At 40.6% G+C, this 14,866-nt stretch overlaps 2 protein-coding genes across 2 annotated transcripts; one reads left to right on the top strand and one right to left on the bottom strand.

Annotated features, from left to right (window-relative positions):
* Positions 1-1,060: 1,060 nt before the first annotated feature.
* Positions 1,061-2,122, bottom strand: LOC117613194 (cucumber peeling cupredoxin-like). Its single transcript, XM_034341833.1, has 2 exons — positions 1,920-2,122; positions 1,061-1,714 (listed from the first exon to the last, which is right to left on the bottom strand). Exons 1-2 carry the CDS (start codon positions 2,116-2,118, stop codon positions 1,239-1,241), a joined length of 675 nt encoding a protein of 224 aa, XP_034197724.1. The 5' UTR covers positions 2,119-2,122; the 3' UTR covers positions 1,061-1,238.
* Positions 2,123-7,283: 5,161 nt separating this feature from the next.
* On the top strand, positions 7,284-10,133 carry LOC117613193 (basic endochitinase-like). The gene is made up of 3 exons (XM_034341832.1): positions 7,284-7,380; positions 7,731-7,792; positions 9,637-10,133. Exons 1-3 carry the CDS (start codon positions 7,284-7,286, stop codon positions 10,129-10,131), a joined length of 654 nt encoding a protein of 217 aa, XP_034197723.1. The 3' UTR covers positions 10,132-10,133.
* Positions 10,134-14,866: the final 4,733 nt, after the last annotated feature.

The following is a 14,866-nucleotide window of genomic DNA, read 5'->3' as shown; positions in this document are numbered from 1 at the left end:
CCAAATTTGTTCACCATATTATGTTTCCAAATAATGTGGCAGTTGTGTAGAGATGATTGCCTAATACTCCAGGACATAGCCAGTTTTTTTTGTACTTGTCGTCGTCCTCCTAATCCTACTTCTCTCTCGTGCTTCCTACCTCAGCACTACATCCACAAACCCATCTCTTCACCAAAGCCGTGCTTCCCCAATCCCGGCTGACCAATATTCTAGTGATCAACAAGGCCTGGATGAAGCCACTATAGTTAGTTATCCAAAGCTTCTTTATTCCATAGTTAAGCTCCAATGGCACCAGCTCATCTGCTTCTTGCTGCCATATGCTTGGCTGATTACAAAGAAACCAACACGCTTCTTGTGTTACCGGATTGTGGTCATCTCTTCCATGTCAAGTGTGTTTATCCATGGCTAGGCTTCCTGCTACTTGCCCCATATGTCGGCTGCTCCAGCTCCTCTCTGCATTTCTGTCACTCAGATAGCACATTTGCTTACTAGCTAGGGAAGAGCCATGAGATTGGTATAACATATAAATCGTAAAATTTGAACAGATTAATGGGCTCTACAATTTTCTTTTATTTTAACACTTTGTAATAAGATTATTTCGTCTTCTTACTAGGAGCCAGAGCATAAACCTCTGTTTTTCCTTCCAAGAAGGTAAATTAATTCATTTGAAAAATGTCAAAAGAAAAACCTTTCTGTTTGCAATAGGCAGCTAGCAACTAGGACGTGCAGGGAAGGATAAAAATCCGGTATGTGGTTGGGTTCGGGGAAATTTTTAGGTATGGTGTTAGAGTGGCTTCCAACTCTGTCCCACGACTCTCATTACATGTATAACTATATATTATTTTACATAGAATTATTCCCTAGCTCTACTAGTGTAAGGTTAGGCCAGTGTTTTGCTACATTTCCCGACCCTGTATAGGCCAGCTTTCCTCCTCAAAGATCTCACAAATTACAAATCCACAAGGAAATTAAAAACGAGGGATTTATAGAAATTAAATGCTAAATATTATTGAAAGGATCCCTAACAGACCCATGTTATTGATTTCTATCTATGGTTGGATTCAATGACTCCAAACAGGATCTTAAATCCACTAATTTTTAATCTAAGTGCGAAACTATAAAAATGGCACTCAAGTAGTCCAAATTAGAAAAAGATAAATTCTGCCCTGTCCTAAGAAATCATCTAAGGCTAGTCAAATTATTCTCACCATTTAAGGTCCCAATCCAAATCAACTTTCCTAGACCAACACAAAAACAAGAAGTAACACCAATTGGGAAAGCCAGCCAAGAAGCACCCCTTTGTGTGTCAATGCTGCAGAGTTTGAAGGACCCTGAGGGGAACCATTATCAACTGTGGAGGGAGCTGGACTTGTAACTTGCACATAAGGAGGCTGGGAGTTATCTGGAGATGGCGGCAGAGCCGGTATATGTGGCGATGAAGATGGCGGAACAGGAGGTGGAGAAGCACGAGGAGGGGAAGGCGGTGATGGACTTGGTGTGGCGCAGGGGCACTCATTAACTGCAATGGAAATCTTTTGCCCAAGACTACAGTAGTTTGAGATGTTGCACATGTAGTAGAACACGCCCTTTTCTCGCAATGGAATATTCACTGGACCACTGTTGAAGACCTTCAAGGGCTTGTAAGCTGTGCAGCTATCATACTCTTTCTTTGTCACTTGCAGCACATTGAAACGCCCCGCTTCGAAGTCAAAAACTGCAAACAAATTAAATTAATCGTAACGTTTTCTTGTTCGATATCCAAGCAGGGCCTCATAACATAACGTAACAAACTGTTTGTATATAAATCTTATATTACGTATGTATGTATGTAAGTAAGATCATTAACGTTTTAAAATGTTTTGGTAAAGGAAAATTAAGAGTGTATGTTTTCATGAACAAATTTGTATCCCAATATATACCGAGAGAGTCGCCGATCTTGAAGAAATGGTTAGAAGACCAGTTGGAGTAGTAACCAACAATTGGAGGTATGGCCCAGAATGTGTCTCCGACTGAGTATCTCAAGCCCCCGCTGCCGTTCTGCGAGCAACCATAGGATGGAACAACCAAAACAACCACCATCACAGCTAATATAATGCAAAACTCCCTCTGCACAGCCATTGCAGAACACAGAGAGAGAGAGAGAGAGAGAGAGAGAGAGAGAGAGGCTGTTTTCTCTGCGTTTGCAGAGAGCTGTAACAAATGCAATGAAATGGAAGCAACAATAACATGCAAAGAGGCCTGTAACGGGTTATATAAAGAGGTCAGGAGCGATTTTCCATTTTCAGTCAGTCAATATTTCTTTGGCAACATTATTAATTTATTTATTCTCTGATTTTTTTTTTTTTCTTCTTTGGAAACAGTTTCTTAGCATTCATAATAAACATTGACCAAAAAAAAACATTCATCATATACCTAAAGTATACAAATATTGACTTCATAAAAAAGAAGTATATAAATATTTTCTATTATCGTTATTTATAAAATTAAATATTTGCTATAAATGTTAATTTATAGACTCATTTGATACAGATAATGTAGTTCTCAACAAAAGAGGAAAACTTTGACCCCAATAAAGAAAAAAGAAAGAAAAGCAACGGTAACATTAATGAAATGGATAAGAATGAACTCTAACGGACGATGTGGAAATACCATTAAACATGAAGAAAAATAATTTTGGTTCTGCATATGGCTGGTTTAACTCAGAAACAACAAACAGTTATGTTAATGTGCTAGGGTTCTAAAGAGGCAATAATTACCAAGAAAAACGGACAAAAATTTACGTTGGTGACTCTAAATTATCCTTCAAGTTTCCAGCCCTACAACCCTGTTCCTCCATGTTTATTAAATCTGTCAAATGTACACGGCTGACCTGAGCACAACACGCGCATGATCCGATTTAGTAAGGTCCTGACAGGACCCGAACCAAATTCCGCTTTGGAATTCGAGTCTAACCTTGTGCGTGTCCGACACTTAGCGAATGTCGGCACAATTGATCTATTTGCCCTTCTACTTGAAATTTTAACCTTGACTCCTACCGAAAATTCGGCAGAGTCTCTCCTATAATTTGCTCAGTCCCAAAATTTCCACCTGTCAGAACGAGCAAAAATATCCATACAACCAACAGCCAGCATACTTAAGATACAATACCCAGTTCAATTCTCCATCTAAGGCAAATATCATAGTAGTTCTAATAGTATACAGATAAGTTAATCTTTTTACAAACCCACACTTTTGTAACGATATGGCGCGGAAGGCAAGATGGCCCGGTGGTGGTTTTCTTGTGCTCGCTACAGCTCCTCGTCCGAGCTAGCTAGACCTCCTGTAAGTCTCTTCTGCGGGTCTGCTTGGTCCCGGATGCCTTACTGGACAAAATCAGAGGAGAATTGAGGGAGAACGAAGGGCCTGAAAATCGGGCAAAAACTGGTCGGATTTCTCCGTTTTCCGGTCAGCTCCGGTCTGCTCGTGGGCGGAGACCGGTCGAGTCGTGACGGCGAGGTCGAGGCGGTCCCGGTGGTACCGGCGCCGTGGCTCGGGGTGGTCGGTGGCGGCGACTGGATCGGCTGGTAGGGAGGCGGTCGCGCGGGAGGGAGGAGAGAGAGAGAGAGAGAGGAGAGAGAAACTGAGGGGGAAGAGAGAGAGAGAAGGGATAAAAATCTGATTTTTCATCCAAATTACCGTTTTGCCCTTCACGGTATTTTGACCGTATTTTCTTCGTTACAACTCCGATTCGAGTTCACTCCGTGTCTACGGACTTGTTTCGTCGTGCTCTACGCAACGGCATAAGTGGAATTGCCAAATTCTTTCTCGGTCAAAAAGTCAACTTTTCCCCAATAAAATATGGTGAGGGCAAAATCGTCTTTCTACTAGAATAAATTAATAATTAATTTATGATTTTTGTTTTGGGTTATTACAATCTACCCCCCTTATAAAAATTTCGTCCTCGAAATTTACACGTCTGTCACTCGAAGAGGGGAATGGACTGCTCCCGCGTCACTTACTCGGGTTACCATATAGCCTCTGAACTGATTGCTCCCCGCAAGTGAAATCAGCCTCCAATTCTACTGGTTATTCTTCTAACACATGAGATGGATTGGATTTATCTCTTCAGAGCAGGGGAATATGAAAAACATCAAGTCACGTGATAAATCTGCAGGCAAAGTAAGCCTGTAAGTTCCTTGGCCCCCACACGCTCTATAAATTCATTGGGTCCGACATAGCGGGGACTTAGTTTCCCTCGCTTCTCCAAATCTCACTATACCTTTCTAAGGTGACAATTTGAAAAAACACCAAATTGAAAATCTTTCTTCTATTATCTGCATAACTCCTTGTCAATCCTGGGTCACTTGAGTCTTTTACTGATCAACACAATATGTTTCTTTATTTTCTACCAAACTTTCCGACCTCATTAACCCCTGCTCACCATTCCATCTTCATATTGAGGTGGTCTATACTAATTCTCGTATAAGGCGTCAATTGGAGACATCTCAATTATAGGTACCAATGACAAACTTGGGATTTGCGATCCCGCGCAAAATCAGTTCGTCTAACAACTGTTCTTTGAGACAACCTCTGAAAGTAGTAACTTCTCATCCCAGTCACCCCAAAACTGCAGTATACAAGCTCTCAACAAACATTCTAAAGTCTGAATCCTTTTCTCAGATTAACTATCTGTCTGGGGGTGAAATGCAGTACTAACTGCAATTGGGTTCCAAAAGCTTCCTTTAACTTAATCCAAAACGGGAAGTAAACTGTGGGTCTCGATCTGAAACAATGGAAACTGGTACTCCATAAAGTCTCCCGATCTTATCTGTGAAAATCTTAGCCGGTTTGCTCAAACTATACTTAGCTCTCACCGGCAGAAATACGTAGACTTGTTGAGTCAATCCTTAGTTTCCTACACTTCTTCCTGCTTACTCTGTGCTCGGGAAAGTTGAACACAAAATCTATCGTAAGTTACTCCCACTTCCCTTCAGGAATCGGAAGTAGTTGCAAGCACCCTGATGGTTCCTGTCGTTCAGCTATCACTTGCTAATAAATTAAACACCTTCTGACATACTCTGCTATTTCTTTCATCACAAAAGGTCACTAGTAAAATCCCCATTTTTTTAAAACTTCATTATTCATATCATATAATCCAACCTTCACTCGTAGGATGCAAATCAAGATCCTGAAATTGAGCTGCGGGTATTCGTGCTCTTAGCACTGATCTTCCCTGAAAAGTGGTTAACAGTGCTTCCTGATTATCCATATCTAACCCAACTTTGAGTTTCCTCAGTCCTATCATTACTGATAAATATCTCCCTCGGAGATAAGCTACTGCTCTTGAGGATTTCATACTGAGTGTATCTGTAACAACATCAACTTGTCCTGAATGATATTCGGTGATGTAGTCCTAATCTTTTATCAGCTCTGACCATCTTCTTTGCCTCCATTTTTTCTTCCTCCTGTGTGAATAAATATTGTAATCTTTATGATCTGTAAAGATCTGGCATATTTCCTTATAAAGATACTGCCGCCAACTTTTCGACGTCAAAATTACTGTGGCCCGTTCCAAATCATGAATAAGAGACTTCGACTTATGCTTCTTCAGTTGCCTAGACACATAGATGCGCACTCTACCATGCTGTATCAGCATAAACCCAAATCCTTGTTACAAGGCAACTCTCAGTAACACTGGTTGGCCGTAGCCACTTTACTACTACTTCGATCTTTTGAGGATCAACAAAAATGCCCTCTGCAGAGTTCATGTGTCCCAAGAAACTCACTCTGTCTACCCAACATGGACACTTGCTGAAATTGGCATAAAGTTGCTTCCTTCTCAAAGTCCACCACCCAACGTTTAAATATATCATACGTGCCTTCTGTTTCTTAGAATACACCAAAATGTCCTCTAGGCACACAGTCACGAAGCGATCTCAGTAATACCGAAACACTCTGTTCAAGGGGGTCCAACATGCAGCTGGCACATTTTTTAACCCGCATGGCATCACCAGAATTTCATAGTGCCCATACCTCATTTAACACGTTGTTTTAGGCACATACTCTTCTCTTAACTCGTAACTGATGATATCCAGGCCTCAGGTCACTTTTTGAAAATACCTTGGCACCCTTCAGTTGCTTAAACAATTCCTCACTGCGAGGCAATGGACATCTATTCCACACTGTGATCTTGTTCAGCTATCTTGAGTCCATGCATAACCTCATGGTGACATCATCTTCCTTAAATAACACTGGAGCACCTCAAGGAGAGAAACTAGGCTGAATGAATCCCTTCTCTATCAACTCCTGCAATTGAGTCTTTAACTCCTTCCACTTTCCTGGTGCCATTCTGTACAGTGCCTGAGCAATAGGCTCCGTTCCTGGAGCGAGCTCAAGAATGAACTCGATCTCCCAATGAGAAAGTAATCTAAGAAGGTCCTCGAGAAAACCACCTGAAAATTCCTGTACGACTGGAATATCTTCAATTTCATCTCATTATCTCTGGTACTCTTTCCTGGGCCATCTACTGAGGCACGGTATATGGCCAATCAATCTAACCCTAAGATGACATCCAGTCAACCATGCCAAAGGGAATTAAATCTGTAGCTACAGCAGGTACTGCATATGCTTCCTGCTGGGACATGTGATACGCTCCTCTTGTGGCCCTGGAACGTCCACCACGTCCCCTCGGCTGACTGCTGTCTCGATTGGCTACACTGATCTGGGCCCACCACTGGACAAAGCCTCCATAAACTGTGGTATCTCCTGTAATCTACCTTGCATACCTGTTTCGATGCAGCTGTGATCTCTCTATGTTAAGGGAATAGCGGACAATCCTTTCGAAAAGATCCAGACTGTCAACAATAATAACCTCCAGTAGGGCCCTTACTGGCAAGGCCCAGAATAGTACCTTCCACACCTGGCACATTAGGGGCGACTCCTCCTGCCAGATCCTGACAACAACTATCTTCCAACACCTCTGGCTGCACTAACCCAAGAGCGGTTTCCAATACTACTACCTTGGCTGGAACCTCCACCAGGTCGGTAGTCTCCAGAATTGCGGCCACTCGATGATCCAGAACTGTAACTGCCTCTCTTAAATAATCCCTGACTAGTACCACTTATGCCACCCCGTGGTCTGACCATCACCTGGCTGCTGCCAAGTAACGAGGCAGACATCACCACATCACCAGAGTTAATCACCCACTAACTGATCAGAATACCTCTGATAGAGGCCTGTAACCTCATCGTAACAAGGTGATACTTCTCACTTCCAATCTTTACTAGTAGAAAACAATACTTAGATGGTTGAAACCCTTTTCTCGTACTCTGATACAGTCATTATCCCCTATCCAGCTGTAAAAGCTCTTGCATCATCACAATCTGGTAGGCCTGTGGATAGTACTGACTGTCAAATGCAGCTTTAACTACTTACCACGTAATGGTTAAAGATCCCGGTATCTCCTCTTAACCGAGTCCCACTAATGTCTGGCGTTTCTGTTCAAGAAGGAGATGGCTAGAGTAACCCTACTATTCTGTGGAACAGCCATGACCTCCATGATCTGCTCCATCCTTTCAATTCAATCCTCATTTACTGCTAGGAACCACCATCATCAAAATTTGTAGCCCCCCAATCCTCTTTACTTGATCCACCTATCTCACGGATAGATCTCTGGGTTGCCCAATCATGGCTAAAGCCTGAGCTAACAGCTCGAAAGTCTACTGGACGTTAGGATTTCCCTGCATACTAGGTACAGCAGGTACGGCTTCTGACGAGCCTCTAACAAAAGACTACTCTACGGTTCAGATGCCGGTACAGTTCCTACCCGATCTGGGGATCCCATCCCCTTACGTCGGGACAATTGTCTAGTCCCCCTACGGACACCACCGCCCTTAGGGCCCATCTGTCCTGTCACGAAAACGGATTTTGAAAAGAAAACGAGAATGCCCAAAGTGCACAGTTTACAGGAAGTGAAACCAGGCTCTGATACCAAATTGACAGGACCCGAACCAAATTCCGCTTTGAAATTCGAGTCGAACCCTGTGTGTGTCCGACACTTGGCGAATGTCGGCACAATTGACCTATTTGCCCTTCTACTTGAAATTTTAACCTTGACTCCTACCGAAAATTCGGCAGAGTCTCCCCTATAATTTGCTCAGTCCCAAAATTTCCACCTGTCAGAACGAGCAAAAATATCCATACAACCAACAGCCAACATACTTAAGATACAATACCCAGTTCAATTCTCCATCTAGGGCAAATATCATAGTAGTTCTAATAGTATACAGATAAGTTAATCTTTTTACAAACCCACACTTTTGTAACGATATGGCTCGGAAGGCAATATGGCCCGGTGGTGGTTTTCCTGTGCACTCTACAGCTCCTGATCCGAGCTAGCTAGACCTCCTATAGGTCTCTTCTGCGGGTCTGCCTGGTCCCGGATGCCTTACTCGACAAAATCAGAGGAGAATTGAGGGAGAACAAAGGGCCTGAAAATTGGGCAAAAATCGATCGAATTTCTCCGTTTTTCGGTCAGCTCCGGTCGGCTCGTGGGCGGAGACCGGTCGAGTCGTGACGGCGAGGTCGAGGCGGTCCCGTTGGTACCGGCGCCGTGGTTCGGGGTGGTCGGTGGCGGCGACTGGATCGGCTGGAAGGTAGGCGGTCGCGCGGGAGGGAGGAGAGAGAAACTGAGGGGGAAGAGAGAGAGAAGGGATAAAAATCTGATTTTTGTCCAAATTACCGTTTTGCCCTTCACTGTATTTTGACCGTATTTTCTTCTTTACAACTCCGATTCGAGTCCACTCCGTGTCTACGGACTCGTTTCGTCGTGCTCTACGCAACGGCTTAAGTGGAAATTTCCAAATTCTTTCTCGGTCAAAAAGTCAACTTTTTCCCCAATAAAATATGGTGAGGGCAAAATTGTCTTTCTACCATAATAAATTAATAATTAATTTATGATTTTTGTTTTGAGTTATTACAGGTCCGACACGACATGACACGACCCATATGTTTGGGTGGGCCGGGATGAGGTAATTCGGCCATGCATGATTAAAGGCCATTTATTAAATTATTTTTGTTTTAAAAAAAATTATTATTATATTTATATATTAAATTCGAGTCTATTTATTTTTCTCTAATAATATATATATATATTTATTTAAATTTTATTTTTTCTTTATAAATAAAACAATGATTTTATTTTTCAAGTTTCAATTTTTAAAATTCAAACAATAATCTAGCTATTTTTCATATAAATGTACTTCAAACAAAGTTATTGACATATTTTTCTAACAAATAATAAATCTTATTAATATAAAAATATGATAGTGAATACAAACCTCGTAACCACCGAGGTGTCAAACAGACTGGGTGTGAAACCCCTTATTTTATATATATTATATTTTGGGAAATTAAATATTTTGTTATATATTTAGTTTATAACTTATATATTTAAATTGATTATATATATATATTGTATATTTATCTTGGTACGTGTTATATTTTCAGAAATTTTTCTTTTTAGTTATTAAAAATAGTAATATTATAATAAGTATATGTTTTGTTTTAGATAGCCTTATCTCGTTGTTACTTTTGCATATTGATACTTGAATGGCTAAGTTCAATAGTCTAGTTGATATCTAAATCTTTTTACATAGATTTCAAACTCAAGGCCTCTAGGCAGCGCCGTTTTGGACGGCATAGATTTCAACATCGAGAAAGGTGGACCTCACTATGCTGCACTTGCTAGGAGGTTGTCTGACTACAGCAAAAGAGGCAAAAAAGTCTACTTAAGTGCAGCACCACAATGCCCATTTCCTGACCAGTATCTCAATGGTGCTCTGTCCACTGGCCTATTCGACTATGTTTGGGTCCAATTCTACAACAACCCTCAGTGTCAATTTACCACCAGCAACCCCAATGCCTTCAGGGACTCATGGAACAAATGGACCTCCATAAAAGCCGGCCAGTTCTTCGTTGGGCTTCCGGCTTCCCGTCAAGCTGCTGACAGTGGCTTTGTGAATCCAAATGATCTGAAAAACCAAGTGTTTCCTTTTGTTAAGGGATCTCCCAAGTATGGAGGTGTCATGCTTTATGATAAGTTCAACGATGACAAGAGTGGCTATAGTTCTCAAATTCGAGGCAGTGTGTAACTTCAGCCCTGACTATCAGAAGGCTTAAAATACGTAAAATAAAGCAGTCATGCTCTTTCATCGTTTTCTTATAATAGAAGTTGATGGTGTGAAAATCTTAGATTTAGTACCTGAATTCTTATCCTTAAGTCACGTTTGCCTCTGCACTCTTAATTTTAACGATTACATACTTTAAAATTTTCAATTTTTTGCAATCTGGTTATGGCGTTAACTTCGACATCAAAATTTTGGTTAATTGCTTGCATGGCAGGCATGAGTCTCACCTGTTCGTTTATTTCGATGTCAATTGAAGTGTATTTTCAAGTAATTGGTGTCTTTCAGCCTATGAAAAACACATTACATGCATTAATACCAATTGATTTTTTAACCAAATAACCTTCAACTGACATTAAAAGAAGTGAATAAGTGGGACTCAGGCTTGTCACATAAGCAATTAACAGAAATTTTGATGATGAAGTTAACGCCGTAACCAAATTGCACAAAATTGAAAAGCTTAGAGCATCTCCAACCGATGTGTCAAATTGCCACATGGACATGAAATGGCAAAAATTGAAGGTTAAAGTTGCTCCAATCGAGTAGTCAAATCCTACATGGATTTGAAGGCTAGAAGAGATATGTCAAAAATAACATATGAAAAATCTTGATGTCAAATATTATTTTTAAATTATTTAGTCATAGACCCCATTATCATTTAAAACTTTATGCATCATATAAGCCCCATTTACTTTTTAAAATATAATAAAATAATATGATATTTGGCATTTCGAGTGGAATTAAAATTTTTCCAAAGTGTTAAATTACCACATAAGTCATTAAATTCAAATTTAACATTTTGCATTTGATATCTCCCTTGGAGATATTCTTAGGGTATGTATTAAAATTGAGAGAATAGGGACAAATGTACTTTAAAGGTAAGAGTTCAGAGTACTAATCTGAAATTGAACCTAAAGTATTACTGGTACAATGTTACACTGTATGATTTTATTTTATTCTTATTTTAGAGTTTTAATAGGAGTGGACTGTGAAGCACAAGTCTTGTTGGCTCAAAATGACTATTGGAATTCCCATACTTATATTATCGCTCAACCGCAAAAAAAATTCCAACCATGTGAATTCCCATACTTATATTATATCGGTAAATTAAAAAAAAAATATCGCTCAACTGCAAAAAATTCGGCCATTATATTATATTTTTATTTAAATGCTTTAATTTTTGTTCGATAATATAAGAATAAAATGTGTGCTTATATTATTTGGCAAATTTTATTTTATATAAAAAAAAATATAGCCAAAATTTCAGCCATTATATTATTTTTATTATTTAATTGCTTTAATTTTTATTACACTTTAGACTCACAGGTGTCATTATACCTAGATGACTAAGCTCTATTTTAGCATGAGGTGTGGGCGACCTAGAAACAACTATCTAAACTTGGTGCCAAATGTTATCAGCTGCCATACATTGGACCAATTGAAGGAAAGTAGTTGCCGCCTATGTAGTACTATAAATAGGGGGCATTCCATTTCATCTTGAAGAGCATGGCAGGCATAGTTTGCATGACAAATAAGAGAGGGAAAGAAAGAAAGAGAGTGCTGATGAAATTCTTCGAGGAGAAAGAAAGTGTAGCTTGCGTTTTCTTAAACTTTGAGCTGTAGCTTTGGAATTGAGTTAGGGTTTTTTTTGGGGGCTTTTAAGGAGATTGATTTAATTAAATTTTGTGAGCATTATATTATGCGTGGTACTGTTTGGTTGGTATTCTTTGTTATTAGGTGTTTACATGTTGTTAATTACCATTATTTTATTTTATTAATATTGACATCATGTTCATATGTTATCAGAGATGGCTGAAATTGTAAGAACCCAAAACAAAATATCAAAAAGAAAGAAAATATCTAAAAAGGTAAGGAAAATATCTTTTAGCGAAATGACCAAATTGCCCTCGCATATTTTAATGGGGAAAATTTGACTTTTTAATCGGGAAAGAATTTGGGAATTCCGCCTACGCCATTGCGTAGAGCGCGGCGAAAGGAGTTCGTAGACACGGAGTAGACCCGAATCGGAGCCGTAACGAAGAAGTTATGGTCTAAAAATCGCGAGGGGCAAAATGGTAATTTGGTCAAAAAGTCAGATATTTATATCACTCTCTCTCCTCTCCCCCGTCAGTTCTCTCTCTCCTCCCGCAGCTGCCCTCGCCCGCGACCTTCCTCCCTTCCCGACGTCGCACCGGCCGCCTCGCTTGGAGTTGATCTCCGAGACCGGTGCCAAACAAACCAGCACACGACGGCCGACGTTTCCTTACCCACCTCCGCCGCTGCCGTGGTCGGAATCGGCCGGAATCTGCCATGGAAGTCGACGGTTCGTCCGAATGCCATCCGAACTTCCAGCCGCTCGATCTCCTCCATTTCTCAACCAAATCAGTCGAGTGAGGTATCAGGAGCCCGACAGAATTTTAAAAGGAGACCTCCGAGGGATCGAAGTAGCTCGGACCATCTGTGAGTGGACCTTCTTTCATAATTCAGATTTCATAAATGAATTGATGTGCTTTTATATAAAATAGATTTTATAAATGATTTTATATAAATGAGTTTTATAAATGAGTTTATTTGAGTAAGTTTCTTCATTCGGTCTTTGAGTAAGTTTTAATACGATCTTGAATATGATCAGTACAGTAATAATTCTATAAGTCGGTGCTGCTTATTTACCAGTTACAGAAACAGAGTTTGAGTTTTGAATCAGTTGAGCCCGCAGCACGACTTGAGTTTTTCAGTTGTGATTCAGATTTTTCTAAAGGACTTTATTTTTAAACCACCTCGTACCCGTTTTTCTTTATGGTGATTACCCAGAGTCGGACCAATGTCTACGGACATCCAGTCTGATTATAGTTCAGTCAGTGCACTTGACTTGCCTCACGAGTTCCGGGGACGCTCGGACCGTGAGTGCCAGGATTTGCGGCTCGGCAGACTTGGTGTCCCGAGACCTGCCAGGATTGCGGCTCGGCTGACTCTGTGTCCCCGAGACCTGCCAGGATTGCGGATCAGGCTGACTACGGTCCCCTGCATCCTGCCAGAGCGACTCGAGCTGACTTGGTGTCACCGAGGAATCTGCCGGCGGGGCAGGCTGATCATAGCCCCCTGATTTCGCCAGTTTGCGGCTCGGGTATCCTGTGTGACGCCCGAGACCTGCCAGGGAATTGACGGAAATGACAGGGGTACAAACTGGTGGTATTTCAAAGGATTTTGAGTTTCTTTTATTTAACTATGGTTTTCAGTTATTTTAAGTCAGTTTTTCTGATTTTTCAAGTATAGATACCTTTATATTCGTTCAGTTATGAAAGATCTGAGTACAGAGTTTTTATACGCGTTGGATTTCAGTACTTTTATGAGAATTGTTTTGAAGAACATTATTGTTGCTTTGGTCCACTCACATTTTCAACCTGTTTTTCGCCCCCAGGCCGTAGAAGTACGCGGGATCCACCACCGGGCCAATCATAGTTTCTGCGCCAAGGTAAAGTTTTGCAGAAGATCCTTGCAACCTTGAAAACCCTAGAAAATGCTCTGATATCATGTTGAACATAAGGAATTGAGGTTGGAATCTGTTTGTTGACTTAGTCTGGCTGTTGGTAGGGTTTCTGAGATTATTTGACAGGTGAAAATTTTGGGATAAATCAATAATACAGGGGAGGTTCTGCCGAATTTTCGGCAGAAATCTAAGGAAATTTAAAAAGAAATTGAAGTCAGAAGGGTAAGAAGGTCATTTGTGCCCGACATTTGTCAGGTGTCGGACACGCACAGGACTTGGCTCGAATTCCAAAGTGGAAATTGGGTCGGGTCCTGTCAGAAATTCTTGGATTGATAAAGAAAGTATGGAAAAGAGGGTATTGGGAAGGATCTTTTGTGTAGTTGAGTTTGACAATAGTAAGGACTAAGTTCAGGCGAGCTTGTGTGCACAGTAGAATAGGATATCGGCGGTATAATTGTCGATTGGGTGATCTGGGCCTGTATATCAGTGGCTTGGACAAGACGACTAGCAAAAGGGGAATTATAGGATGATTGAGATGGGACTTAGTTTATATAATGGGGAATCCGGAATCATAGTTGTAAAATGCATGGTATGGAACATTCGCTTGCCCTATTATATGGATTAACGGGTTGGGTAGAATTGAAGCTCATTCATGCATTATTATCTTTTATATGTTATTTGAATGCATGTCACTTAATTTAGTTATACCAATCTACTGTGGTAAGGTTTCATGTCCCTACTGAGCGGTAGTTGCTCATCCCTCACCTTGTTTAATTTTTTTCAGATGAATTAGTGGGTAAGACAAGGACTAAACCAATTGAGGCTGAATCAGATGAGAGTGATACAGCTTTATTTATTTATTGTAAAGTTGTAAGATTTTGGGGCTATTTTTATAAAGGAAGTTTACTTTAAACGTTTAACCTTGCTTTGGCTTCTTTTTATTTTTTATTTTTTATTTTTTTCTCATGCACCGAGAGGGGATTTCCACTGAGCCTCGAGTCCAGGGTGTGACACAGGGTCTGCCTAAACACAACACAAGCACGGCCAGACACAGCACGATCTGTATTTTTTAGGCACGTCGTGACGAGGTTATTCAACCCAATGGGCAGGGGCGACTATAAAATAGGCCCTAGGTTCTAAATGCCTACAGGAGGGGTGAAGTAGGCTATATAGTAATAACTTACTTTTCAGATTTTAGGGTTAATTATAGTTTAG

The sequence above is a fragment of the Prunus dulcis genome, unplaced genomic scaffold (genome assembly GCF_902201215.1).
Source record: "Prunus dulcis unplaced genomic scaffold, ALMONDv2, whole genome shotgun sequence".
Lineage (NCBI taxonomy): Eukaryota > Viridiplantae > Streptophyta > Magnoliopsida > Rosales > Rosaceae > Prunus > Prunus dulcis.
Note: the sequence above shows the minus strand (reverse complement) of the source record. Positions and strands in the feature narration are given on the sequence as shown.